We start from the raw sequence: 27,412 nt of genomic DNA, 5'->3' as shown, positions 1-27,412 counted from the left end.
TAAAATAAATAGCATCATTACTGAAGGAAAGGGTAGTTGCACTGCAAAGGTGCTGAGAGCTTTAGTGTAGTTTACAAAGCCATTGAGAGATTTAGTGGCACTTAAAAGGGGTGGACAAGGACACGGAAGCACTGCTCCACCTCAGCATGTGAATTTCTGGTGGTGTCCTCATGTATCATTTCCAGCAGGGATTCTGCCCCAACCACCAGACTCGTGAGAAAAATGACCATCCCATTGTTGCCTGATTCATTTGTACTTTGCTAGACCCAGCAGCCTGGTTCCCTCGTGGGGCAGAGTCCACTGGGAAGACCAGAGCCATCCCCACAGCCCAGGATTCCACCCCAGTGCAGTCCCACAGCCTGGCAGACACTCTCTGTGGCTTTGAGGACAGCTTGGAGACAGAGAGCTTGGCAATGCTCACAGCATGAATTTCTCCTTTCTCTTGCAGTCAATTTTGTTGTCGGCCTCAATCAAGCGGGAAGGAGATTCTCCGACAGCGTCACCCCACTCCTCAGATGACATCCATCACTCGGACAGATACCAGGTAAGCAGGTGGATGCCGTTGCCGGTCTCAGCCTTAGGCAGGGAGCCAGCTCGCCCCAGTGCCCACAGCTGTCTGTGTGAGAGCTCTGCTCTTGGCTGTGCATCACTGCACCAGCTTCCCTGCCTGCAGCATGGGGACATGAGCACTTGGTCCCTCACAGGGCTGTGAGCGTGTGTTTCTGTCTGCAGAGTCATCCCAGCTCCAGCTTGAAACCACAGCTGTACAAAACCATCTAAATAGAGGTTTCTGTTACATTATATTCATTATTTCAGTAATTTCCCTGGCTATGTTTATCATTACCCACCTCATGCCATTGAGAAACTTTCAGAGAAGTGACCTTTTTTTTTGAAAAAGAGTGAATGATGTCAGTCTGCAGCAGGCCAAAGTTCTCCATTTCACCAGTGTGCCACTGCCCAGCAAACTGACTCATGACTTGCATCCAAAACAATGGTTTTGGATCATCCACAGCCATGCCACCTTGTTTTATAAAACACTCTGCCCAGAGGAGCAGCAGGTCCTGACTTGCGATGAAATGAATAAAAATTGAGGGAGATGGAGCAAGAAAAGAAGAGAAAGGCAGCAGCACAAGTACACCTTGGCTGGTTGTAAGTCTGTCTGTATTTTTGGGGTAGGCTGGTGCACTTGACTCTAATTCGGCTCACATCCAAACTGTTTGGCTGCAATCCTGTGCTCAGCCACTGGCTTCAATAAGCTCTGAAATGCAGCAGATAAATTAGTGGAGGTCATCAGCACAGACCCTGCTGTGTGGACAGGCTGGGTGGGCCGAGGCTGTACCAGCGTGACAAACACCCATCACCCTGCATCCTGTGTGCTCTGCATACCCATACCCAGTGCCCAGGGTCAGGCAGGTGGTCACATCTGCCTGCATCAGCCACTTTGCACGTGCCAAGTCTTTATTTGGCAGAGAGAGGCCGATGACCACTTTTGGGGCTCTTAGCTGAGCAGACCCAGTTACAACAGGTGTTCCTGAAGGTAGGTCCTGTTAGTGGCAGATTTGTACATTTGTTACCCATTATTCCATCATCTGTCCTATTTATTGGTGATATTATCAATTGTGGACCAGATCCTCCATTGCTTGCTACGTATTCCCATGTGGCTTTCAGTCATAACTTGGTGCCACATCCCAGCCACTTTACCCTCCTGTGAACAATAAGGCCCAGTGCAAAGTAAGAGGAGCAAAACCCTGCAGAAGATACAGAAATGCCTGATTCAGGTAATCCTGCTCTCTTTCCTGCCTTGTTTATTAAGGCTAATAAATAAATTACGTTCTTTTTGAAAGGGCATGGAAGAGACTTTTGCCATGGCTCCGTTTGTCAGAGAACACTCCTCCCTTCCCACTCCACCAGACGTGAGTCTCTGTGAAATTGGTGGCCCCTTGCAGTCCTCTGTTCCTATACATTTTTATTATGTCATTCTGGAGGACAGATATTCTCAGCAGAAGCCCCTCTATATGCTGAGTCCAGCTACTCTCCAATGTGCTTTAAGTTTGTAAGCGCATTTTATGGAGGGCTGCAGCCCTTAATGCAAATGTGTAATGGGAGTTGTAAGTCTGCACTGCAGGGAGAAAACACCTCTGGGGCCTGATTTTCATTTGTGCTTGTGCTGGCTGCGTTATGCTGCGCTGGCAGTGTCAAGGGACCTCAGGGTGGGTGCCAGGAGTGTGTAAAGCCTCGATGTAATCCTTAATAAAGCCACAATATGAATGAGTATTCAGTCTGCCTGGCTTACCAAGAGAAATGCCCAGGAAGCAGAGCAGAAGACTCTCATGGTGGTGACTTTAAAGGCTGCAAAATTTAGCTTCCTATATGTAGAGGTGTGCTGGAATTATGAATGTCCCCTGTGTTATTTGTGATCTAACAAGATTATACAGCATATTAGTAACATGCTAGAACATGGGCTGTGGGCATTTATGTTTCCAGAATTCCTGCGGCTCTGTTTTTTTTAGTCTTCATACTTATATGCCATGGGGATATTTAGGGAAGAAGGAGATTTACAAATAGGAGTGCTACAGGAACACGGGCTTGCAGAGCACTTGGGCTGCTTGCACTGCTCCACATGCGGAGAGGGAGCTGCAGTGGAGGCAGTGAGGTGGCTCCTGGATGGCGGGAAGGGGGATCCTCTTGGCAGTTCTGTGCCAAGCCTGGCTGCTGGAGTTTGGTACATGGACACTGACTGGACCAAGGTGGTGGCAGCCGATGTAGTGCAGGACCTTGTGATTTGGTCCATAGTGGCTGCTCCTCCTAAATACAGTATGTTCTGTCAGACAGGGCTTTTCCTGCGCTGCGAGTAAAAATTAAGCCATTTTAGAAGTATTTGAATAAAACCCTGAATCCCCAATGGAAAAATCAAGAGCAAATTACAAGCGATACGTCGTACTTGCGAAGATGACATTTCAGGCTTGGAGGGAGACCCCCTTGCCTGGGTCAGCTGAACCCACGGGATATTTGTGACTAAAAACAAGTGTAGCACAACTGAAAGCCTAAAATCCTTGTCCAGGGAAGGCTCATCTCCCTCACCCCAGCTCAGCAGCGAGCGTGATTCCCGAAAGACAGCTCAATTCATTAACAGGGTAAAACCAACTGGCAGCTTTGGATTTGTGAGTGCGTGCATGTATGAAAATCCAACTGCGAGTTCCATGGGCAGGCAGAGCTGGGATGTAGGATGTGGGTCAGGACTGGGTGAAGATTAACCAGCCAGCACCTGACCTGGCTGGCTGCCCATCAGCTCCTGGGACAGAGAAACATATCGGGGGGGTTTTGTTTTCCATCTGAAGAGGGAGCGGCAAATTGTCAGGTGCCAGAGCAGAGACCCGAAACACAGGTTTGATTCCAAGAAGCAAAGGGGAGTGTTCAGAGGGGGGGAACAGATGGGATCTGTGTCTGTAGGAGCCTCTGCTGCCCAATTTGTAGCCCCCACCTCTGTCCCAACCTCAGGCTCATCTACTGGGCCCATCTCCCACCACAGCTGTGGGGCAAATGAGGGAGAGAAATCCACAAGACAAGTTTGACCACTGAGGTTTGCTGAAAAGGGAAGGAAAAGATGAGGAGAGGCTGGAAAACAGGGGTGAGGCAGCAGCACTCCACCTGTGCCCCCACAGCAGTGGGGAGGACAGGCAGGGTTCAGAGCTCTGGACCTGAGGTGGGCGCACAGCCTGGCCCTGGTAGACCCATCTGGTGTCTGTGTCCAACTGCGCTGAGCCTGCGGGACATCGGGAAGGACAAGGCTCTGCTTCCCAGGACTCTGCTCCCACAGCCAGGGCAGGGGCTGGGAGCAGCCCTGGGCTCCATGGTGGGGCTGGACAGGGGCCGCTGGGCGCCCATTGGCTGCGAGCCTTTGGGTTTTATTACTGCTTGGGCCCCGATACGCCAAGAGCCCTTGGGCCCCCAGGCCCTGATTGGGCAGGGAAGGTTGGAGAGTGTTGCCCCTGGTGCCTGATTGGCCAATGCCTTTGGGTTACAGTTGGGGCCAAGGCACCGATTGGCCATTGATGTTGGGCCTGAAGGGCGCTCAATCCCTATTGGACAAGGGAAGCTGCTTCTAAGTTGCTCCCCGGATCTGATTGGCCAAAGGCCCCTGGGCGCCACCTGCCCCCGGGCTCTGATTAGTCATGACCCTTTGGGCTCCAGTGGCTTCTGATTCCTGATTGGCCAGGCAGCCAGGGTCCCAGTCACCCCCGATCCTTGATTGGCCAGGCCTCCCTGTGTTCCAGTAACCCCTGTTTGCTGATTGGCCAGTCCCCCGGGCCCCGGCCGTCCCGGGGCTCTGATTGGCCGGGCTCGCCAGGCGCTGCCGCCCCCTGTCGGTTGCCATGGGAACTGCCGGGTGAACTCTCACCCGCGCGCGGCGGGTCACATGACCGGGGCCAACATGGCGGCGGCCGCCGGGGGCTGAGCGGCGGCGCCCGCCGGGCCGCGCCGCATCCACCCGCATCCCGGGCCCGCCGCCCGCCCGCAGCGCCCGCGGCTATGCAGAGCGGCAGGAGGGGGCCCGGCGGCGGGGGCCGGGAAGAGGTGGGTGTTGAGGGGGAACGGAGGCCCGCGGCCGGTGCGTTGTTCCGGGGATTCGCGGGGCGGCGGTGGGCCGGGCCTTGTGTACGGACGGGGGGCGAGTTGTTTACACCCGGGCCTTGACGCTTCTCCGCTTTTGTGTCCCCTCTGCAGACCTTCCTGCGGGTGCGAGCGAACCGGCAGACCCGGCTGAACGGTGAGTGCGGCCCCCGCCCCTTCCCCGCCCGGGCAACTTCCCAGAGTTGGGCCGAGTTCTGTGACCCCCCCCAAGACCCTCCGCGGGCCGGGGGCCGCCTCCGGCCTCGCCGTGCACACGGGGCGCGGGGGGTGTGCGGGGGAAGCCCTGCTCCCACCTGGGCTCCCCGGGGAAGCGGCTTCCACCGCCCGGGATAAACCAGGCCCTGGATACCGTGTTTTCATTCCGGGGCCCGGCTGCTGAGCTCTCACAGCTCACATGGCTGAATCTTGAAGTAAACTTTTAAACCAGCAGCCTGAGCGTCGTCTGACGTCATGGTTTGTTTTCTTTGGGTTTTTTTTTCCTCTCAAAGCCACCGATGCTGGTACTAACTTGTATCTGTGTGTGCTCCTAACAGCAAGTAAACAAGTATTTCTAGAGGAAAGCATCTTGGTGTTTTTTTAAAAAAGCAAATCAGACCTCACTTCATTTCAGAGAGAGGTATCCCATCTCTGTGCTTCTAAATTGGAAAAAGAAAGCTGAAACAAAACTTTTTTTTACAGCTGAGGGAGTTGAAACTTTTCTCAAAGTTCAGTGAAGTCAGAACTTACCATTTAAACAGTTACAACAATCTCTCATCTGGTTTTATATTGCTTGTAGCTCCTTCACTATGTAACATTTAGTCAGAATTTGGTTGTTCAGACTATCAGGAGGCTCATTAATCTCGAGCTTCCTGAATTGTTAATTAAAGATAACACCAGTGATGTTGTGCTAATAGAGTTTGTTTAGAAGAAGATATACTTTAACAAAATAACAAAAGGCTTTAGAGTGTGCCAATAGCAAAATGGTTTGCTTGAATTTTGAGTCCTCCACGTTTAGTGCAGTCTTAAGCAAACAGAAGCTCCCGACCCAGATCTGTGATAAGTTACACATAAGTGAATTCAGAGCTAGCTTGGGGGTTTTTAAATATCAACCCAGAGGGCCAAAAACCTGTGAACTCTTGCAAGTCTGTTAAGTCATACAACAAAGAGGTGAGTTGCCTTGCATCAGTTCCAGGTGACTGCTGGCAGGTGTGCTCATATCTGCACTCTGAGATGAGTGCAGTGAGCTGCCAGCACTGGCAGGTGGACGCTTTCCTGACACAGAGACTTCAGAGGTGCTGCTCTGTGGTGGCTTGTTTTGTGTGACAGAGGTCTCCAGAGTCAGGGATGTCAAGCTGTTCCTTTATCGTTTTTGGATAGCTGGGGCTAAGCTCCCACCTTCCGCCTTTTTTCAGGCCAACAATGTGTATTTACCCTATTTTAAATATTTTTTAAAAGTCTGAGCTAGACTTTTGGAATTCTTGGTGTTGTGGAGTCCATCACTGCGGACGGAAGCTCTTGATGGCAGCGTGCCCTGCTGAACTGGCTCAGCAGTGCTTTGTGCTTTGGGCCCTAACCCGAAGCAGGGCTGCAGCACAATCTGGGCAGGCTGTGATCTGATCTAGGAACTCCTCTTGGCCCCTGTTCTTGGATGTTTCTGCGAGGCTGGGCTCATCTGAAGGGAGGCCAGTAGTTTTGTACGGCGTTTTGCTGGACCTTTTACTCTTTCTGTATGTACCTTTTGGGGTAGAGGGAGCAAAACTTAGAGCCATATTCCAAATGAGGACATTGTGTCCCAGTTAGCTCACATGAACAGAAGTTGTGTAGGACTCATCCAAAGGTAGCTGGCTTTTTGTTTATCATTCTTATTGGCACACTGCAGAAACTTATCAAATGCAGCCTGTCTGTCAAAGAACTATTTAATTTGGTTTTGTGTTTTAGATGTACTTTTCAATATTGTTGTAACCAGTTTATCTTGGTATCTCCTGTCAAGCTTCTATCAGTTGAGTTCTAGAAGCACTTTGGAAACTCCTCCCATAAAAAGGGGCCCACAGTGTTTGCTCTTCTCCCACATAGTCCTTGAACCAAATCTTGGCTTCCTGGGCTGTTTTTGCCTGAGTCTTGTTTGGACCTTTATGTGTTCTATGCTGTTGTAGTCATTTGGGAATGTGCAAAAGGAGCTAGGAAAGGAGAAGGTGGAGAGGGCAATGTCTTCTGTGAGCTGCTGTTTGCCTGGCTGCAACATGATTAGGTCCTGATAGTTAAATGGTTTACATGTACCTGACTGGCCAGAATTTTATTTCTGTAAGTCAAACCTATGACTTAAATAGAGCTGTAAGTAAGGCAAATGCATTTTCAAGCTCTGGAGCAGGAGATTAATGTTCTCTTTTAGGCTGTTGGTTGAGTGTTTGTATCCCAACTTCCCTGTCAGCCTCAGTGAGTTAATCCTGCACCTCTCACCTGTGCTAAACTCACTATCCAGAGATTGTGTCCTTGTGAACCCAGGAGTATGAGGTGCTGATTCCTGATGAACCCATGTGATAAAGAAGGCATTTATTTCATTTGCCTTATTTCCAGTGTTGCCACATTGGAAATTTTAAGCCACCCTGTAAATTGATGCTTATGGAGTTTAGCAGTGCAGAGCAGGTTAAGTAGTCATTCAGTATTAGAGGCACAAAGTTCTTGGTTAGTGTATCAGAACATGGATTCAGCAGGTTAAGTATGTGCCAGCCTCAGAGAATAGTGTCAGATTGAAGGTTGCTGACAATCATCTCTGTGGAACTTTGGCCATGCAAATCTGAAAGCCCCACCGAGACCCTTTTGTGAATCTGGCCCTTAATGTTCTCTCTCGGGCAGATGAGCAGCAAATTGTATATAAGGTCTGAAACAGATTCCTTCTTGACCATCTGTTTTCTTGCTTTTTCTTATTCTTGAGATGGCTTCTTATGCTCTGCCATTGCTGCCTTTGTTCCCTTAGATCAAATGGTCTGGATAAGTTGATCATCCACACAAGTTTTTGGTGATAGGCCTAACAAAAATAGGTATAACCACTCCTTAAGACTTCTCTGGTAGATTTGCAGAGACCAGGTGCTGGCTCTTGTGCTTGAATATCTTTGACTCAAATTTAGGGCTATTTGCAAAATTGGCATTCTCAGGTGAGTTGAAAAATGGGTCCTTACAAAGCTCCTTTTGCTCCTTTCCTTGAGAAGCTGATTCCCATTTTGGTGGTGACCCTAAGCCTGTCTTTCTGAACAGACCTCCATGGAGGAGGTCAGTGCACAGTTTATTGTTGAACCACCACCAGCCTGTCGTGTGCTTTTGTAGCTGATGGGTGGGGGAGGAATAAAGCTGGATGATTTTCACTGGAAAGGAGACAAAAATGTTTCCACTTAATTTGATTGGCCTGCCATTGCAGGCGCTGCTAATGATGTCTGCATAGGACTCGGGGGACCACTCAAACTGGTGGAGGGAATCATAAGAGATATTCCTAGTAACTTAATCATCTCCTTTGATGCTGCAGTAGAGGTTGGTGTAGTGTCCACTGCTAGATGCTGTGTAAGAGCACTTCTGAGGTAATTAGTGCCCTGTCCTGAAGGTGAATTTTTGCTTGGGGAGGGAGTACCAGTGAAAACTGAAATCCATTAGCTTTTCTCACAGGAAGTTGTGCTGGGCTTGAGAGTAACATGATCTTCAGGCATTAATAAGGTTTAGCCTTGCTGGGGAGAGCCCACTGTGAGAAAAGATCCTCAGACTCTTCTGCCCATAAGGCAGCAGTGGTGGGCTGGCTCTTTCTCTCCACACCTGTGGGAAGGCAGGGGCCAGTGTTCCCTCAGAGTAGAGGCTTTGTCGAGTGCAGTTTGGCTCCTTGTCTAGTGCAAGCCCCCTTTCACATTGCATAGTCCCATATTAGGGAAGGGAAGAGCAACTCCCTTTGCCAGCACAGCTCCTAAGGTAAGGCAAAGACCATAGGTGAGATCCTGGCTCTTGCAGAGGGTCCCAATTCTTGCTCACCTCCCTAAGCTACTTTCTCATTCATCTGCCGTGGTGACTTAAACTCCCTGGCCTGATGGGTTTGTGTAATCTGAAGGAGAACATGCACTTGCAGCAGGAGCGGTGTGTAGGGTAATGTACATCTGTTAAAAGTGAGGCCTCAGAGGTGCTGGAAGCCCTCTGATGGCCTAATAATAATTATTAATGCTAATAAAAATTAGTGAACTCCTCACCTCCTGGCAGAAGGTTGGAATAATAACTATGGAGTCTTTGTTCAGTCAGAGGTAAGAATGGGTCAGCCTTGTGCCAAAGCCTCCTTCCCTGAGTTCTGTCCTCTTCGTGCATCCAGTCCTCTGCTGTCTGTATTTTTATCTTCCTGAATTACGAGAGGGAATGGCTTTTTTTCTTTTTTTTTTTTTCCTTCCCTTCCTCTCCCATTCTCCTGCGACAGGAGCACGGGGGGGAGAGGGATTAGTGAGCTAATTAGAAATGATCGCATCTATCAACACTAATTAACAATCCTGTGGTCTCACTCGCGTGTTCTTTTGAGCTGCTCCCCTCCGGGACAGCGCCACAATCACCCCCTGCCTTTGGGGCCGCTCTGTCGCCGCGGCGCTGATTGGAAGTGATGGCCGGGCTGCGCCGTGTCGGGCGGGGACAGCGCTGCTCGCATGTGCTTCCCAGGCGGCGGCGGCCCCGCTCCCTGCCCGCAGTCACCAGGGGCACCCTTGGCCTGCGTGGGCGCAGCGCTGCCGCTGCTAATGACCACGGAATGAAAACGGCAGGGGGATTTGTTTTCAACGCCTCTTTCTTTTCGGTGGCTTTTTCACTTGTGGCGCTGCGGCTTAAAGGGACGCTCCTCTGCGGAGCTAAAGGAGCCAGGAGAGGGGCCGGCTGCTGGGTCCTGTGTGGAGCTGGAGCAGGGTGAGGTTCTGTTCCCAGCTCCACACTAACATTTCAACAGCAGATCAGGTGCTTGTTCTGGCAAAACGGTCCCAGGAATTTAGCAGTAGAAGACCTAAAACAAGTTTTCTTCCTTGTGTCACTGCTACAGTGCATGAACTGGAAGATGGCAATAAAAAAAGTTAAAAATACTAATAAATTCACCAGGCAGACTGACTTAGCTGAATTGTTTGACCATGGGGAGTCCTACCAGCATTAATTAAACTGCTCCTTCCCTACGTTTCCCTGGTTGAAAACATGATGAGGTGAGAGAAATTCACGTCTGCAGTCAGGATAGAGAAGGCTTTGTTCCTGTGTTTCTCTCCAGTCAGTTTGCTAGGGGAATGGTCGTGTCTGATTCCAGCCTTCTTCCTAATTTTGTGCTGGTTCTACAGAGCTAGAAAGGAGCAAGGAAAGAGCATCCTTAACTTACACGAAAGAGCCATGCTGGAGGATACAGGCATGCACCAAACCAGAACTTCAGAAGTCTCTTGTGTGCTCAAGTACAAAAGAGAAAGAACATGGCTTAACTCTGACTACAGTAGAGGGTTGGGGAGCTGTCAGTGTGGTGTATCCAACACGAGAGAAGGTTGTGGAGCATCAGCAGATAAAATTTAGACAAACGGTGAAAGCTGTGTGTGTTAACTTGAGAGTCTCTCTTGTTCAAAGTGCCAGATATTGAAAACATTTTTGTTTTGGTCTCAAGCTGCTGTCCCTTATTCTAGGAATGTCACATTTGCAGAATCCTTTTCATCGTGTGAGGAGGGGAGGTTGAATTTTCAGGTAGTTTTCCCACATCTCTGTCTCAGGGAGAAAAAGCAATGCCCAGGGAATAATTTGAAGCTTTCTCACTGCTGAAGCGTCAGAGAGTATAGGGCATGGTGAATACTCCTAGTTCTGGATTGTGGGAAAGTATATCCTAACCCAGAGGGTCCTGTGTCCAGGGAAGCCAATGAGAAAGCCTTGTGAGAGGCCTTTCAGGTCTGTGTTGATGTGTTCAGCTGGAACTTCATAAATCGCTTGGTGATGTGTGTGCTTTAAACTGATGCACTTCAGAAAACAGTTGACAGAAACTTTCCTGTACACTGGTCCTTCTCATCCTGGCATTCCAGCAGCTTTCTCTGACTCGTTGGCTGCAGGGAGCTGTTGATCCCACAGAGTTGAGGCATGAAGGCTTTCAGAGCATGCTGCAGTGCTCACAATGTCAGTAACGATTTCTGGCTAATGCAGCTTTTTGGTGGTGTCATCTCTCATTATCACATGGGCTTTCCTTGGGCTTTTCCTTGTCTCTCATTCAGAATTTTGACCTTCCTTATTAATTAAACAGTGACTTTCCTGCAGCCAGTGATTGAGTTATTCAGTAATACCTGCCTAAAGCCATCATAATAAAAGACAGAAGTTCTTTTTAATGCAAATGATTTTGTTCCAGATGTTTTGATCACATTAAACGATGGCTCAAATTAACCAGATATTGGATTAAGCAACAGGCTACCTTGGCTGCTTTTTCTAATCATCATGATTCCTAACATGTTTGTTTCCCAGAGCGTGCCCAGTGTAGCCTCCAGTTTTCATGAAATAAAACAGAGAGCCAGAAGCTATGCTTGTAAGATGGTGCTCTTACTTGTTTGTGGTGTTGCGGGAAGGAATTTTTCGGGGTGTACAGGAGGCTCTGTGGTCCTGGAGGTGACTGTTCCATACCTTGTCCGAGGCTTTCAGGTGCTATGTTATCCTGTAGGGAATAGACGTGTTAGTGGAAGGGCCTCAGACTTAGAAGGCAGAATCCAAACCAGAATTCACTGGCTTGATCACTCAACTTTGAAAACAATTTCAGCCTTCCAAGAGAAAGTATTTAACCATTTTAATAACTTACCTGGGGATGTGCAGCAGATGTTCCCTCTCCTAGCTGCCTCTTTGAAATCAGGGAGTACTCATCCACATGTTGCAGATTTAATCTGAAAAATGCCAAGTAACAGTCTCTGCACTGTTTATAGAGGTCAGAACAGGGAGTTGCAACAGGATTTTCTGGTGCGAAATCTTACCATTTCTGCCAAAGGTTTATTATTTGGAGCTGAGCAAATGAAGAGCGGATCTACAAACTTGACATGTCTTCCTTTTTTGTTTGTTTTCTTTCCCTGGTTTCTCCATGCAGCTCGGATTGGAAAAATGAAACGGAGGAAGCAAGACGAAGGGCAGGTATGTCCCCTCTGCAGCCGACCTCTGTCAGGATCCGAGGAGGAGATGAGTAGGCATGTGGAACAATGCCTTGCAAAGGTAGAGGCGCAGCAGGATCACCAGCTGCCATTCCCTTTTCCCTACTCCCGGCTTTGTCTGCAGTTGACCTAATGTGGGGCAAAAACTAACATTGCTGAGCTTGCAGGCAGTGCTAACTGTCTTTCTAAGATTTGTAGTCACTTCTCTTTGTCTTGGAAGATGGATTCTTCTGGATTTTTCTGCTGTGTGGCATTAATAACTTTTTTTACTTTATGCACCCTTCTGCTATTACAGAAGTCTAAGTTATAGATTGTAAAGGTGGTGTTATTGAAGTTTATGTAGCCTTTTGTAGGACCTCAAGCTTCCTGTGTAGCACAGCAAGAAGAGTTCTTTCTGATCTGTGCCTTTGAAAACATTAGAATTAGTTTTTGTTGCGTTCTTTTGTAACAGACTGGAATTTGTAAATGTTGCATGACCATCTTACTCCAAGAAGAGCATTTAAACTAAACCATTCTCTTGCTGTTTATCCTAAAGACAGCAAGGAAGAAGGACAAACAAGCCCTACGGGAGGGAGGCAGTTGTGTCATAGGGCTTTCTGTTTGTGTTTCTCAGGAAAAACCCTCAGTAGAGATGATAACAAATTCATTCTTGCTGCCCTGAGAGGTGCATATTGTAGAGGTATCTTTGATCAGTATGTCCCAAAAATATGCTATAGGAGAACATTCCTGCTGGGGGTCAAAGGAATCTATGGTTTACATGAGAGGAATTGTACATCCAAGACAGGGGAGTACGTTTTGAAATGAACACCAGCATTGTTATAGGAACCAGAGCTTAAATTTCCATGTGTAAAAACTATGAACCTTGCAACTTGTTTTGATCTTAAGCTTGTCAACTTCTTCCAGCACCTATTTACTTCTAGATTTAGGTCACTGGGAACGGGGGCGGGAGTAGATGCTGCTGTCCGCTCCATACTTAGCTGTCCCGGGAACGGCCCAGCTTTCCTTCTCCGTCCCACCATGAGTTGTTTAACCCCGAAGAGCTATTTCGTACATCTCAACACTCTGCCCCTGCTTTACCCTGTGCAGAGAGAAGGTTCGTGCATGACTGAGGATGACTCTGTGGACATCGAGAACGAGAACGGGAACCGCTTTGAAGAGTACGAGTGGTGCGGGCAGAAGAGGATACGGGCCACTACCCTCCTGGAGGGAGGATTCCGAGGTGCGCCGCTGTTTTGGGGGCGCTTGTAAATCTTTCTGCTGTGGAAGTTCATCATGACCTGTCTTTAAAGGGAGGGATGTGGGGGTTTGCCTCTCAGAAAGGGCGGAACCATCAGCCTTTGCCAGAATGTAAAGTGTTTTCTGTCTCTCTTGAATGACGAGAGTCAGAATTTGTGCAAATCCTGAACAAAAGCGTGGCGTTTATTTCTTCCTCAAGAAATGTGTCTGAGGAGGGAATGAGTAGGAATGGCTAGATCATTTGGGGAAAATAGCTTTTTGTATCTTACACATAGTAAGAAATACATGGAAATATGTGAAGAGAGGGAAATAGAAATGAAATTGTAAAAATTCCCAGCCTGGAGTGACGAAAGCTGGTGTATCAGCCTCTGGTGATGTATTGGAGGTGACAGCTAAGTCGCTGTAGCACCTGCATAAAATATTAAAGGGCCAGTTGTGCATTTATCACTCCATCCCTTTTAAGGTTGATAAATGAGAATCCAGGAACCCGCTCTGCACCTCCAGCACTACAAGCCCTTAGGGCACTCAGACAAACACATTTTATTTTTCCTTCTTCTTTTACTCCTTCCCCGGTGACGGGGAAATCAGTTACCGAAGGGGGAGTGAGTTATGGCAAAATTTGACCTCTCGTGAGCTTTATTGGTGAATGTAATTTTATCTAGAAACCTGGCCCCTTTCTTACACTAAGCCCTTTGGCCTCAAAGAGGAGGATTTACTAAACTGTTCGTTGGCATGAACCTCAGGCACTCAGAAGAGTCTCTCACAAGCAATCCATGTAGTGCATGCCTAATGAGAGGGGGAATGCTGGCTCCCTTCGTTCAATAAAGAGGATGGGATGTGATCTCTTCCTATATCAGCTTGGATTTTAATTTAAAATATCTCAAGGGGAAAAGCTGCTGCATAAGGGAGTTGGACTTAAAAGCCAGCCATGTGCTCAGATACAACCAGACACTCCTGATCTGCTCTTGCCTTCCTCTGAAATTAAATTGTATCTGGGTTGTAGCAGAGCAGATGATTAGGAGCACAGACTTGAAGGAGCAGCTTCTTTGGGTTCTAAAGGACACCCAGGGAAGCTCACACTGTTGCATCCTGTGTCTGTAAGCTAACTTCTGTGACTCCATGGGGAGTTGTGTCTGTACATGATTCCAGGTAGAGGCCTGATGAGATCATGCAAGGTCTTGGACTCTTGTTTATGTAGTATAAACACTACAATCCATCGCAGGAAAGCTTGGGATGTCTGTGTGCCTTTATTGTTGTCACTGCTAGTCCAGATTAGACTTAGTTCATTTCATCCATTTTTTGTGCATGAGTAGTTTCTTCCGTCACCCCCACCATACCACCTGAATTTGAGGAGAGCATGATCTTCCCCTTCCTTTGGTGTGGACATCGTGCTGTCTTCACCTTAATTTTCCCACTTGTTTTTGAGTTAACTCACTGAAATGTGACCTGAACCTTCCATATTCAGTCATATGGAGACCCTCTTTCATATGAGGCTTCAGATGGACAAAATGTGTGTAATTGATGTGGTTAGGCTGTGTAAATGTAAAGTACTTGCTCTTTGCTGCATTTTCTTCATTATTTTAAGGAATTTTCAAGTACGTAACTTTGTGTTCTGTAGATCACCTGCTTTCCTCCACCAGAAGTTAGAGAGGTTCCAGCATCAGCCAGTGCTGTAACCTCTGCCAGATGGGTACACATACATGGACAGATAGTTCTGTAGTTCATATTTAGAAATTGCCTTGCTTTCATCAAGAAGTATGGGATCTGTCTCTTCTTTCCTTTTTGAGACCTTCATGACACCTTCAGGAGTTACATGAACAGACCCAGGAAAAGACTGAAAGACCAGGAGAAAAGTAGAGCACAACTACAGGCAGTTCTAAAACCCTCCATAATTACCCTGGTGGGAAGGCTTTTGGGTTTGACTGCTTCCCTTTGTGGTGCTGGATAAAAGGTGTCTGTAGATCAGCTCACAAGCACGGGAACATCCCTGTAGCATTTGCAGTGAGGAACATCCTCCCTGTGCAGCTTTTTGTGGCAGAGCCACTGCTGAGGAAGTGACTCCACCTGAGCTGCTGGCAGGTCCTTAGCACCTGGCCTTCCTCCTCTGGAGCACACCTCTGCTGGCAGCTGAATTCAGCAGCTGCCATGCTTCTCTAGAGAAGTGTCCTCTTCCCTAAACAGGGGAACCTTTTTGCCACCAACTTTCTACCTAATATTTTGGGATAACCAGGCAGTGTATGCAGGATACCTACCTACTCTGCACAAAAAGTTGCTGTAAAATTTGGAAGGCCAAAGCAGAGCTGGAGTGATCTCCCATAGGTGGCTGATTGTATTTATTTTTAATCAAATCACGCTTTTTCATGCTGTCTTTTGTGGCTCTCATATTGTCTCTGACTGCTGGCATTCAGAGGTCTCCATCACTCAGGCCTGCTTTCTGCACTCTCAGGTAATCTTAAGGTGACTGCCTTTCTTCTTTCTCTGCCAGTGTTGGCTCTTGCCTTATTTTAGGGACAGAATTCTTAATTTACAGCCCTGAAGCCCAGCACAACGTTTTGTAGATGCTTTCTAATGCTTAAAACTGCTTTGTCTGGAGTTGGCAAGGCCCTCGTTAACCCCCGTCACCCGAGGCTTTGCATTTGGCTCTGTTCCCTTTGCTGAGAAGTTGCAGTGATGTGGAAATCAAAGGTCTTTTATAATGCCAGACAGCCCTTGCCAGGCTACAGGGATGTCACCAGTGTCTAAAGAGATGACATGGGGAAATACATAAAACCAGAGGGGAAAATAGATGGCCATGTGTCTCATTAATTTCGGTTTTAATGGTGTGTTGCTCTAAGGACATGTCACAGCTGGGCAAAGGGGGTGCAGGACTTAACACAGGTCCTGGCTTCTTCTTTTTATCATTTTTGGTTAATGGACAAAGTCACTCTCAGCATGAGGAATACTCTCTGCCAATTTTATGAAAGGGCATGACAGATTCCCAGGTGGAGTAAGGTTGAGAGATCTTGGGGTTTTTCTTCTTAAAAACAGAAAGGTCAGGGAAATGAACAGCCCTGTTCAGATTTTCTGGAAGATGGTCTCATACTTAAGAGCAATCACAGGCTAAAACTCTCACTTATATGGTTCCTAGGGTGACACTTTCCTGCTTCCAAAGCACTTGCAGGGAAAACTTGTTCCTCTAACCTGAGGGGCTGTCTTAGAAGACAAAGAATTCTGGCTTCTGTGTTGGTGTTACAACTGCAAACCCCCAGTGAGGTCTAGTGCAGCAGAGCCAAGGCACACCTTGGCTGGCACAGCTTGGCATACCTGGGGCAGCAGGTGGAAAGAACAGGCAGTGGCAGCAAGGAGGAATATGACATAATTGAGAGATGCAGGGATCAGTATGTTGTCTCTGAAATTGTTGAGTTTAGTGAAGGCTTTCTGTCAGGAAATATTTGGTACTTCTAGCATTCCTCCTGGCTTCTTAAAGCATCGTTTGCTATCACTTAATTTGCTTACCAAAACTGGAAGAATGCAGGGTGTAAATGAAGATTGGCAGCTTTATAGGGTTTGGAACCACTTTGTTTCAGCAGAAGTCCTGCTTGAAGTAGGGGGTTTGTAGGAGAGTTCTTGTTTCTGTTTGGGGTGGGTGCAGAAGAATACCAGCATGAAGTACCAAGCTCTGTTTAAATTAAGCTTGTACTTCGAAGTGAAAAACTAAACAGATACAGTAATCAAATATCTCCCTGTCTCAGTACAACGTCACAAGACTAAAATTTCTCTTGAAGTACCTGAACATTCAGTAACTCTCTCTCCCAACATCTCTGAATCATCCCTCTCCAAAAGTCATTGTTGCAGGGGATTATATCATGCCATCTCTAATGAGTTTCTCTGTTTAGGATGCCAGCAAGGCTTCGCAAGTGAAAGCATCAAGTGGCTTCCTCTCTGATGGATTTTTTTTTTCTGATGCTCAACATATTTGTAGCAATTCTTCTGTTCCTCTCCAGAATGGATGCACGTTGCCCTCAGTGTTTACACTGTAAGGTTATCCCTTTAAAGAATTCCTGAGGGAAGTTCAAAAGGGTTTTTTTTTCTTTGAAAGATTCAGTGTCTCTTTTTGTGTGTATGTCTCTTACTTGAAAGAAGGGAAGGGAGGGGGGGAAGTGGAAAAAAAGTGCTTTATCTGAAAAGAATCACATCAGCTTCACACTGATAGAAGCTGCTGTCATCTCTTAAACGGCTTAGCACAGTCAAAAGGCAAGAGGACTTAAAACAGTGTCTTACACAGGGATCGATGGGTGGAACACATAACTCGTAACTGCAAAAAAAAAAGCAGCACGGGGGGAGAGATAACGGTAATGATTGCATTGAGGGAAGCTTGAGGGAGGCTTGTTCTTTGTAACACAGCTTCAAAGGTGTCTGGACTGGTGCCTAAGCAAACTGTCCTGTGAAGTCGGTCTAGGAAAGGTGGGGGGGGGATGCCTGCACCCTTCTGTTTCTTAACAGATGGGACAAAGATTAGTAAATGCCAGGTTAGCAGCTCCCTTCTGCTGCCTCGGATTTGAGGAGAGGATTTTGTCACTTGGTCTCTCGCCGTCCGTTCCGGGAAGGCAGCTTGTCCAGGAGAGGGGAAGGAGGCGAGGGGCGGTTGGGGAGCTGAGGTGGGGGGTGGGATGTCAGTTTATCGATCGCACCTCAGTCAGGAGAGCTGCGGGCGCAGTGCTCTGAGCACGAGCGGCAGCGTGCTTAATGTGATTGAAAGGCAGTTAAAATGGCGGTGACCTTTTCAGGGGGAATTAGATTGCCTGCCAAGAGTGGTTAGAGGGAGTGATAACGCCAGCTTGAGGAAGCTGTCCAGTCTGCTTCAAAGGGAGAGAGACAGGGAAAGCAAGCTGGCAGCAAGTACCATTTAAAGCACGAACCGCGCGGTCTGATAGAACAGAGATTGCTGTCCTCTTTAGATATGAAAGAATTGAAGAATTCTAGCTAAGTTCTCTCCACCTGCCCCATCCTCCTCTTCTCCCCTCCAGCTCCCCACCAAAAAGCCGCCTTCTGGGTGCAGTAGCAAGCTAGTCACCGCTGCTCTTCTGGGTTTCTTTTCCTTCAGCAGATCAGTTGCATCAAAAATAACACAGAAGAGAGAAAGACTTTGAAAATGTTAAAATGGCAAGCAGGGCATTTTCAGGGAAGGATACTGTCTGAGAAAGATCAACATGACAAGGATCTGTCTGATAGATTGTGATATTCTTGAAGAAGGAGAAACACACAGGGATTACTTAACTCTGAAGTTTCTCTTTATTTCTCTGATATTTCTCTTTATTTCTCCGTGCTGCCCTCCTCCCAAGCTAGCAAGGGGCTTGTATCTTTTTGGTAATGTCTTACCAAGGGAAAAGAACAGCACGACTTAGCATAGAGAGACTTGGTAAAGCCTTATAAGCTGTAACGAACTACAGTTATCCTTGGGTGCCCATTTGCACCTGGATCTCATGTCATGTACAATTAAGGCAGCTGCCTGGAAAGTGGGACTGTATTAAAATGTCTAAAAGTTTCCAGCAAATGGTTGCAGTCCCACTGTTGGCTTTCTATAGCCAGAGAATCAAGATGTGCTTCATCAGCAAGTGGTGTAGGCCAGCCTTCATCCACTGTGGGTTAGTTGTCCAAGAAAGAGCTTAGGGGCAATGGCTGTATGCTCCTCCAGTTTTTCTCCTTCTAAATCCATGCAGCATTAGAAGCATGCTCTCAAGTGTGAAGTCCTGGCATCAGATTCTAAGTAGATACTTTTCAGTTCAGCAGCAGGTGTTTGTGAACACCGTGACTTCTTGTGTCAGGTAACTGGCTGGCAGAAAGCTCTATACAGAGCAGGAAAACTCAGTTGCGCTTCTCTGTGCAATTTCATGAACACAGAACTCTAACACAAAACTCCTAAAATCGGTGTTTGACGTGTGTGTGGAAACTGAACCATGGAGAAGCGTTTTCTCTAATGTTGTAATGATAGCAGCAAAGCTGGCAACGGACGTGAAAAGTCTTGTTCTAGAATCTCAGCTAGTAGCCAGCTGTGCCCTCTTTTTCAGATAAAATATAATGAGACATGCAGGAAAGCTTCAGGAGGCAAGGAGACTTTCCTTTTTTCCATGCCAGGAGGTTTAGGCTGCATTTAAGGTTATACCAGTAAGAGGGTATAAACTGATCTACTCAAATGCAGCAAAAGCATTTGAGCTGTACAGTAAAAGTGTGACTTCTCCTAAGAGACTCTGTGGGAAATGGAAGATGTCACTGGCATATTTAGGCCTTTTGGAAGAGTAGTCTAGTAACTAGAATCATCTTCCCTATTTCTGTGTACTTGAGCCAGAATTCATTCATTTTACCCTGGCAGGATAAAGCAAACTTCAACTTGGATGCCAGAGCAGTCTGTGGTAAGAGTATAGGGAATCTTTGCTGTAAGGAAATTCTTAATCTCCTCCCACTTAGCAAGAGCTCAGTTCAGTGCCTTTCTCTGCCACATTTCCAGTGTCAGCATCCCTCTCTGAGGTGAACGCATCTATACATCTGAGCATCCTTCCCAGCATCTCCAGCCTGGTATTTTAGCCTTCCTATATTTAGGTTTTTACTTTCCGCTGGTCACTTCTACCTGCTGTAAACTTCTAAGAGGGCAAGATGTATAAATTTCGTGTTTCTCAAGTGCTTATTCTATGCCTTATACTCCCTTCAGAGGGCTGCTGAGTCCCAGAGCACTAGTATGCCTTACCTTGGCCCTTGTGTAAAATGATGGTAATCCCTCTTTTGCTGAAGGACAGTACTTTTGACTGGTGTGACAGAGTAGCCCAACTGCTCCTTAATGTTTATACCTCTCTCCTTTGAGAGGAAGTACTTGTCCATTAGGTAATAACTTGACATAAAAATGCTAACAGTTTGCTTAGTGTTAGATACAATAATTGGGCGGGCTGTACCCGATTCTTTATCCACGGTTTGTGTCCGCATATAGAATTTGAAGGATTCTGTGGCTAATAAATGTCTCTTGGGTATTGTCCTGTATATTAATACTAGAAGTTGACTCTAGTGAGCAGGGAAAACAGATTAGAATAGTATGTGATTTAAAAATTAAAAAAAATCCTACCTTACATACACAAGCCAGCATGACCCACCATGTAATTGGTGCTCAGTGTCATGTGTTTAAAGTTCATATAATGCTTCAAGGAACAGCGTTTTCTTCACTGTGGAACACAAAGTAATTAGTGGGACTTGGCAAAGTACAAATCATTTTAACTGGAAAAAAAGAAATAGGTGCGTACAGCTGTTAAAATTTCTCGTTGATTTATATTTTTGTTAACTTAAATGCTTGCAAAAATGTAAGAATCTAATTTTTATGCTCAAACTGCCAGAATGCATTAGCTGAAAGGAGCACAATCAACTAAACCTTGCTGGTTGATTTATGTAACACCAACAGCCACTCTAACCAGGGAAAGATCTTCTGTGGGAAGAAGGGAAATTCTCTCCATTTCACAGTATTACGTATCGTATTTGGGGGATGAGCAGGGATGTCTGTCACCCACTTCCTAGACGAAGAAGGTTAAAAAGAAAAAACTAAATGTAGCTGTAACACTGTGAAAATTGGCAGAGGGAGTAAGGGAGCAGCTAGAGCACCTGAAAGTACTCAATTTTTTGAAATAAACTGGGTTTCAAGTTGACGGCATCTCTTTAAACTTCGGTTTTACTAGATCTCGGACAGCAGTTGCTCTGCAATCCAGTTTTCTAGTGGTCTGTCTGCTGTGGTTTTGAAAATCCCAGGCTTTTAGACAGTAATCTGATAATTTTTTAATTCCTTTTCCCAAGTGCCTGCAGTTTTGCTAGAACTGCAGCCTGCTTCTTGGACGCTCAGGTCAAACTTCAGCCTTAAGCACACAATAGTTGATTGACGCGATTTTAATAGCATTTTAGAATACAGTTGTTAAGTCAGGGGCAGTGAGATGTTTCTGAAGCAAAAAGGGAGCACAGGTCTCAGTGGCTCTGAGCAGCTCCTGTCTCCGCGCGTCGTCTCTTACACGCGGCGGTGAAACGCATTATCGAGTAGTGCCCGGAAAGTGGCTAACTGCGTTTGACACACGCCAACTCCCTGCCTCCACACTGGATAATTGCATTGTCAACTGTTCAGCAAAGTGGCAGGTGACACTGCAGCCGGATTGATTGTCCTACTATGGAGGCTCCCAAGACTGTCAGCCACCCAATCGATAGAGTTTACACAAGACACTGTGACTGCATCTGTAACTAATTTCAGTTTGAACCTCGCAAGATGCGGCTGTCCCTGTTTCCTGGCCTCTCTTCTTTGCTTGCACCTTCTCCCTGGACGAGGAAGTTGTTTTTCCACTGAAAGCCTGGTTTTATTTCTTGTTTTGGAGCTGGAAGTGAAGAAATCAATGGTGTGTTTTGTGGTTTCAGAGTTGAGGGCATTACAGCACATGGCTAACTAGCAGCTCCAGTTTTGCAATCAATAGGCTGATCAATTGATTAAATTAGCACTGATTTTTCTTTCTTCTTTCCAACCTAGAAAAGAATTAGTTTGGGGGGAAGAGCACATGTGTTTGGCCTGTGAAATTTAGCCCTTGGTTTCTCCAGTCCTTGGTTGCCTTTCCCCCATGAATACAATCTCTGTGCTCATCATTATTTAAAGCAAACTGCATCGAGCCCCGCCACTGGCAGCGGCCCGATGTAAGCCAGGGTGTCACTTTCAGCTGTTCACCAGCCCTGCTGCTTCATGCTCGGCTGCCTTAGAAAAGTCATCCTCCAAGCTCTGCTGTGCTGTTTTATTATTGGCAAAGCTGCGACATTCCTGTGATCCCTGTCAGTGGTGCTTATTGATCCAGTGATGTGAATCTGCTTAGTGATTCAAGATTACTTTAATTCTCCCTCTTCCTTTTTTGTTTGTTTCCACCCTCTCCCCAGGGGAACAAAAGCTTTCAGATCCACCTTTCCCTGACTGTGGAAAACGAGCTGTAGCTGCAGAGACCATGGCTGTTGCTGCTGCTTTTGTACTTCAGCTCCAGGTTTTGAAGAGCAGCCTGTGAGATAAACCTGGGGCTGTTCTCACCTTAGTGCATCAGGCCAGCATGAGGCTCTAGGAGACAGCCAGAAGTGGCCACACCAGATCAGACCTTTGCTCTGAGTGCTGTTTTCTGTCTGCAGCCATGATCTGTACCTGACGGGTTACAAGAGCCATAAAAGACATCACTGGAATACTCCTCAGTTGTGCAAGGGGTGGGGAAGCCTCTTCCCTGAGCCTTGCAGCAGCTGGCTCTTACCCTGTACAGCAGGGCTTGCCTGCCCTTTGTTCAGCAGGCTGCTGCAAAATTATTTTAGTGGTCGTAAAATTATATGGCCCCTTTCTTTAAAGGCAGCTGTTTCTGTGATCTGTTAGCAAAGATCATTGTAAGCATCCACACCAGTAAGCAGTCAGGTCTCTAGCAGCCCATTTGTGCCTCTGTGAGAGCTAATAGATGGCATCAGATGGACGCAGCTGCTGTTTCAGGTGTGTGCTGTAACGACACATTTGGGTGTCAGTTTTCCAGGTAAATCACTGGTTTGCTTTAAATGGATCTGGCTCTAGAGAGATAAAACCCTTGTCTTGTAAGCAGCTTTTCTTGGCCTCTGAATGTAATTTTTGTCAGCGGCAGGCTGGGAATGTCACCAGAACTAGTCTGTCCCTGTTTGTGCTAGGAAAACGTGGGGGAACAATTTCACGGTCCAAAAATAAGGCTGGGGAGGTATTACACATCTGTAGAAAGGCCTCTGTTCAACATGGCCTCATCTCTGCCTTCCTCTTGTTTTTAAGAATTTTTGATGGCTTTCTCTTTCTTCCCAAATGCCTGTTACAATAAAACAGCATCCAGGCCACCTTGTCCTCTTAGCAGTAGTTTGGGATACTTCAGCAGATGATGAAATAAACCCAGTTTAGAGCCATTCTCAGGAAGTATGTGAGGCCTGGCCGTGAGTCTGCATAAACTGCTTTTATTGCCTTCATTGTTTTTACTCTCCAAGAAGCCAACGAGTGACATTTCGGTAAGAAAATAGAGTGAACGTGCTGGAAAGGGAGGTTGTACAGAAGGGGGTCACTGCAAGGAGTGTAATTAGCAAAGGCTGCAGTTCTGGAGATTTATGGGAGGATTTTTTTCTTCTTTCCTGAACGCGTGTAAATTACCTGCAAACGGAATGAATGCCTCTTCCTGGTCAAAACAGGCCCCAGTAGAGCTGTATGCCTCTGAGATGGATTTGAATTTAGACCCATTTACAGAATTTACACAAAATTCTGGATTTCTAGAATATTTCCAGTATAGATTTGACACCCCCTCCCATATTCCTTGGGGGCCAAACCAGAGAAATGTTAGTTATCTAGGTGAGTTTGATCCTCTGCATGAGTACCATCTGGTAGCTGCATTCATAATGGTGGTGCAAATAATAATAGTGACATCTTAGTTTTCTTCCTTGGCTTTGTTTGGAGTGACAATTACATATAAATGTATAATTAAATGTATGCAGAACAGTTGGCCCCCAAAACTGACTTATGTGCCCAGACAGGAGTTGAGGAGCAGAGGTGAGGCACAGTAAATCTGTGCTTTCCTACCTGTCCTCATGAAATTAGGCTCATTTTGGGTCTGCAGTGGTCTGGTTGTCTTACCATTCTACCCCTAAGACTGCCAGTCTCCCTGTAAGCTTGTGCCTGTGCAGGAGCCAGCAGTGCTGCCAGCACCTGAAGCAGCATATGTTGTCACTTTGACCATCTGCCACTGAATATGATGGAGAAAAGGAGGGACTTGAATGTGAAGTCCTTTTATCTGTTCTGTGAATCTGCTTATATGTCATGTTAATGAGTCTCGATCTTAGCCTGGGCCACCATTCACTTGAGAGATCTTTGAGGTGACCGGTCATTGGGGGAATTGCACACAGGAGGTGAGATTTGAGAAGCAGTGCAGAGGTCAGAGAGGATGCTTAGGCATAGGAGATGATTTAGGAGAAAGAAAAGTGCTATGACAACTTACATAAAGGAGAAGGAAAGGATTTCTGGTGAGATTTATCTCCAGCCGTTATTAACAGGTGCATGGAAAGGGTGTGAAGTGTTTTCTCTTTCAAGCTCAGCTGATTCCTGTAGCCTGCCAGTGCTTGCAGCTGGCAGTGGTGAAGAGGCAGGCAAATTTTTTCTGCTTTTCAGACCTCTGAGTCAGTATTTCAAAAACACCATTGCTTGTGTAGAGTACCTAAATTTTTCAGAAAGTGCCTTGAATTGGTGCTCAGGCAGACTGCTCTGAGGCCAGCCCAAGCAAAGAAAGCTGTGTACACAGTGCTAGGTAAGTGATGTTGATAGGTTACATTCTGATTGATGGGTGAGTTTGTCTCCCAAACTGTCACAGGGTTTATAGAGGTGCCACTCAATACCAGTGCTGGAATTGCTTGTCAGAGCACCTGGCTACAAGAGCAATGGGGATTGGAGACAGAGCTGTAACTTTGTTTTTTCTCTGCTTAATGGCCCCAGCGTCTGACCTGCCTGCTCACTCCTGTTTGTCTGGACCTTAAGGAGGCAGCTGGGATTAAGACTGTCAGAGAATCGTGCTGCTTTAGCATCAGAAGGCTAATTGTATCAGGGCTGGCAGCCTATGACAAGTGGTTGCCTCCTACCAAATGCACAGCAAGAGCAAAAAGTTCTTCAACAAGGAACAGCAACATTATAGGAGAGGCTGCATTGGGTTTGTTCTTTTTGCATCTGAAAGCAGCATTTTCAAATTCAGATGTGGAATTACGTTCCTCAGGCCTTGGGTGACTCCAGAGAGTCACAGCTGCTTCTGTGAATAACAGATCATGTCTCTTATGAATTCCTGGGTCAAACTCGCAACTTAACATTCAGTTGCCAGATTTTACTTCATTAACACGTGGGGATAAAGTTCTGTTCCCGAGTGTTGACCTCTGCTGGCTTTAGAGGTCTGCTCTAGGCAGTGTTGCTGATGCTGATGGCTGTGAATTACTGCGTGACCTTCAGAAGCCGAGCCTTGCTGGAGGAACCCTTCTCTGTTCCCAGCGCATGCTATTGAATTGCAAATCACCCAAGTGTAGTGGTAGGGGGTCTTCTGGAAGCTCCTGTTCTCCTCTAATAGGTCCAAAACAATGCTGTTGCAAAGGCCATTTTATTCCGCTCTGCCCTCTGCGCTCCGTTTCATGTTTTCCTTGCTCCTGGATGGTAGTGTACACCACCAGCAGGAGCTGGAAGTTGTGAGCCCTCTTTACATTTGGGCTGAGTTAGTGAGAAGCAGGTGTGATCATTTTGGGCCTTCCTTGCATTTAGTGGTCCTCTTAATCCATTTATAACAGCACTTGTCCAGAAATCTGGTTTGAATGAGCCTGAGATGAATGAATAATGTCAAGCAGTTCAGACGTCAAATATTTGAACAGCTGCGTGGGTGTTTTCACTGGCTTTGTGCATGGAAGCAACCCCAGGAAGTTAGACAAGGAGGGTCAGGTTGAAATTGTGGCACCAAACGCCATCCCACTGGAACTGGCCTCAAAATCCATCCCTGCTGCAGAAAAAAGGGCATTAGGATGCTGATGTCAGGCCGTTCATTCCACAGGTGATGCTGGGCCAAGCTTTGCATCCTGTCCTCTGGTGTTCTCTTGTGTGCAGGGGCAGTACTGGGTTTTATGAATCTTGATTCGCATCAGAAATGTATTTTGTGGGGTTTGTTTTTCTTTTTTTCCAAAGCAGCTTCTGATGTCCTAAAGCTGATAGCACAGCTTATATTCAGAGTATTTTCTGGATTCACAGAGGTTACTTTGGTTAGCATACAGTTTCTGAATCGGGGAGGTTTTTTCCATATTGCAGTGGACTGCACTCGGTCCTGTCAAAAAAAATATAAAATCCAAATTTATTGAAAAACTGAGAGTTGGATCATCTCACTGTGCCTTCCTTTAGTCATCAGTCTGGGAGTCCTTGTTTGATCAGAAAAGAAAATTTACCCTTCTCGTGCCCCTCAACCTGTGAACTTCTCCACTTCTGCTGTGCCCTCCTCTCTGACTAAAAGGCTATATCAGATCATCCCAGTGTGTATCTGCCATTGCAACACATACTATCCAAACCCTCCCCCTTGTACCTCTCCCTATGTAGGGAGCATAGCACTCTGTTGGCATTGCAGTGGTTCCTATTATAGACATGGATTCAGCAAAAGCTCTGGAGTATTTTCCTTTCAGACTTAAAAGGGATTTTCTTAAGTACAAAGGTTTTGAGAGCAAGGACACCAGGATTCTGAAGTCAAGGTGCCTTAATATTTGTAACCTGTATCACAGTAAGCAGATCTTCTTGTCTTAAGCTCTAGCCATAAACCACTAGTTGGCTTGAGTCACTTGGAAACAAAATTGATGGAAAGGTGCACGTTTGCTGTGTGCTTGGCATCCTTGCAGAGAGAGGGACACAGGGAGTGGTCCCACTTACATTTCACTCTTTTGGACACCTTCCCCCACCAACCAGGGCACTTGCTCCAAGTATTCATTGTCTGGCTAACGTTCAGATCACCTCCTGGGACTGGCCAAGTCACAGCTCCAGCTTTACATGATTTGTGTTTCCCACAGCTACAAGAAAAATGAAGACCTGTGTGTCCAAAGTTTATGGCCTTTGAGAAGTGATGGGCTAAAGTAATGCCAGGTGCAGGGGATGGTGTTACTGCAGGTTAAATGCCATGCCTATAAATTACTGCCCCATCGCCCACTCTTGACTTTTAAAGCAGCTTTGAAAGACTATCCAGCTTCTTTGACAGGTCTCTCTTGCTCCTCTAAATCTTCTCCCAAACATTGTGATGAACTGAATGAGTCAAGATTTACTAGATGAGCCATTGCAGCAAGAGGAGGCAGCTCGTGACACGTGTTGGCTGGCAGCATAAAGCCAGTATGAAACACTCTACCAGGGGTCTGCTGGAAGGGGGCTGCCCCAGTGACACCACGGGGCTGACCTACAAGGATGGCTCCTGCATTGTTGGTGCTGCTTGTGTTACCTCTGCTAAAAATTAAGTCTGGCAATTACTTGGAAGTAAAAGGTAGTTTATGCTTCTAGGGAAAGGTTAGTCTTAAAATCGCTGTCATGCTGCAGCTATCACTCGTTAAGGACCTTCTTGATATTCAGGGAAGAGAAATATCAAATCCATATAAACAAATTTTATTGGGGGCTTAATGAATCAGCGAGAGCATCCATTCCTAGAGAGCCACAGTAAAGAACTGTGTCTGCATGGTGTCCTTGGAAATGAGACCTTTGCTTTGCCCTGCTCTCTGCACAGATGCAGACTGTTAGAAATATAGTTCACTCTTCTGGGCTTGTGTAAGTGTGCTGGTGAGAGTCCAGTGGGATGAGCAGGCTCAGACATCTGTAGCACTAAAAAGGCTGCCCTAATGCTTTGGAATGTCCTCATTCTTCAGACATGTGTATAATA

General features: G+C 46.6%; 1 protein-coding gene across 7 annotated transcripts in view; it reads left to right on the top strand.

Annotated features, from left to right (window-relative positions):
* The window catches only part of RNF220 (ring finger protein 220), a 214,246-nt gene that overhangs the window by 153,044 nt on the left and 33,790 nt on the right, over positions 1-27,412 (top strand). For 4 of the 7 annotated variants that reach the window (XM_017824752.1, XM_017824753.1, XM_017824754.1 and 1 more), the window contains exons 4-7: positions 449-544; positions 4,726-4,768; positions 11,690-11,811; positions 12,837-12,969. In XM_017824752.1, coding sequence (XP_017680241.1) covers positions 449-544; positions 4,726-4,768; positions 11,690-11,811; positions 12,837-12,969 — 394 coding nt within the window. Of the gene's footprint in view, positions 1-448; positions 545-4,413; positions 4,576-4,725; positions 4,769-11,689; positions 11,812-12,836; positions 12,970-27,412 lie in introns of those variants that run through there. The other 3 variants (XM_017824756.1, XM_017824757.1, XM_017824758.1) reach the window with 2 other exon arrangements.

Source organism: Lepidothrix coronata, unplaced genomic scaffold (assembly GCF_001604755.1).
Source record: "Lepidothrix coronata isolate B3197 unplaced genomic scaffold, Lepidothrix_coronata-1.0 Scaffold112, whole genome shotgun sequence".
Lineage (NCBI taxonomy): Eukaryota > Metazoa > Chordata > Aves > Passeriformes > Pipridae > Lepidothrix > Lepidothrix coronata.
This window is presented reverse-complemented; position numbering and strand designations above follow the sequence as displayed.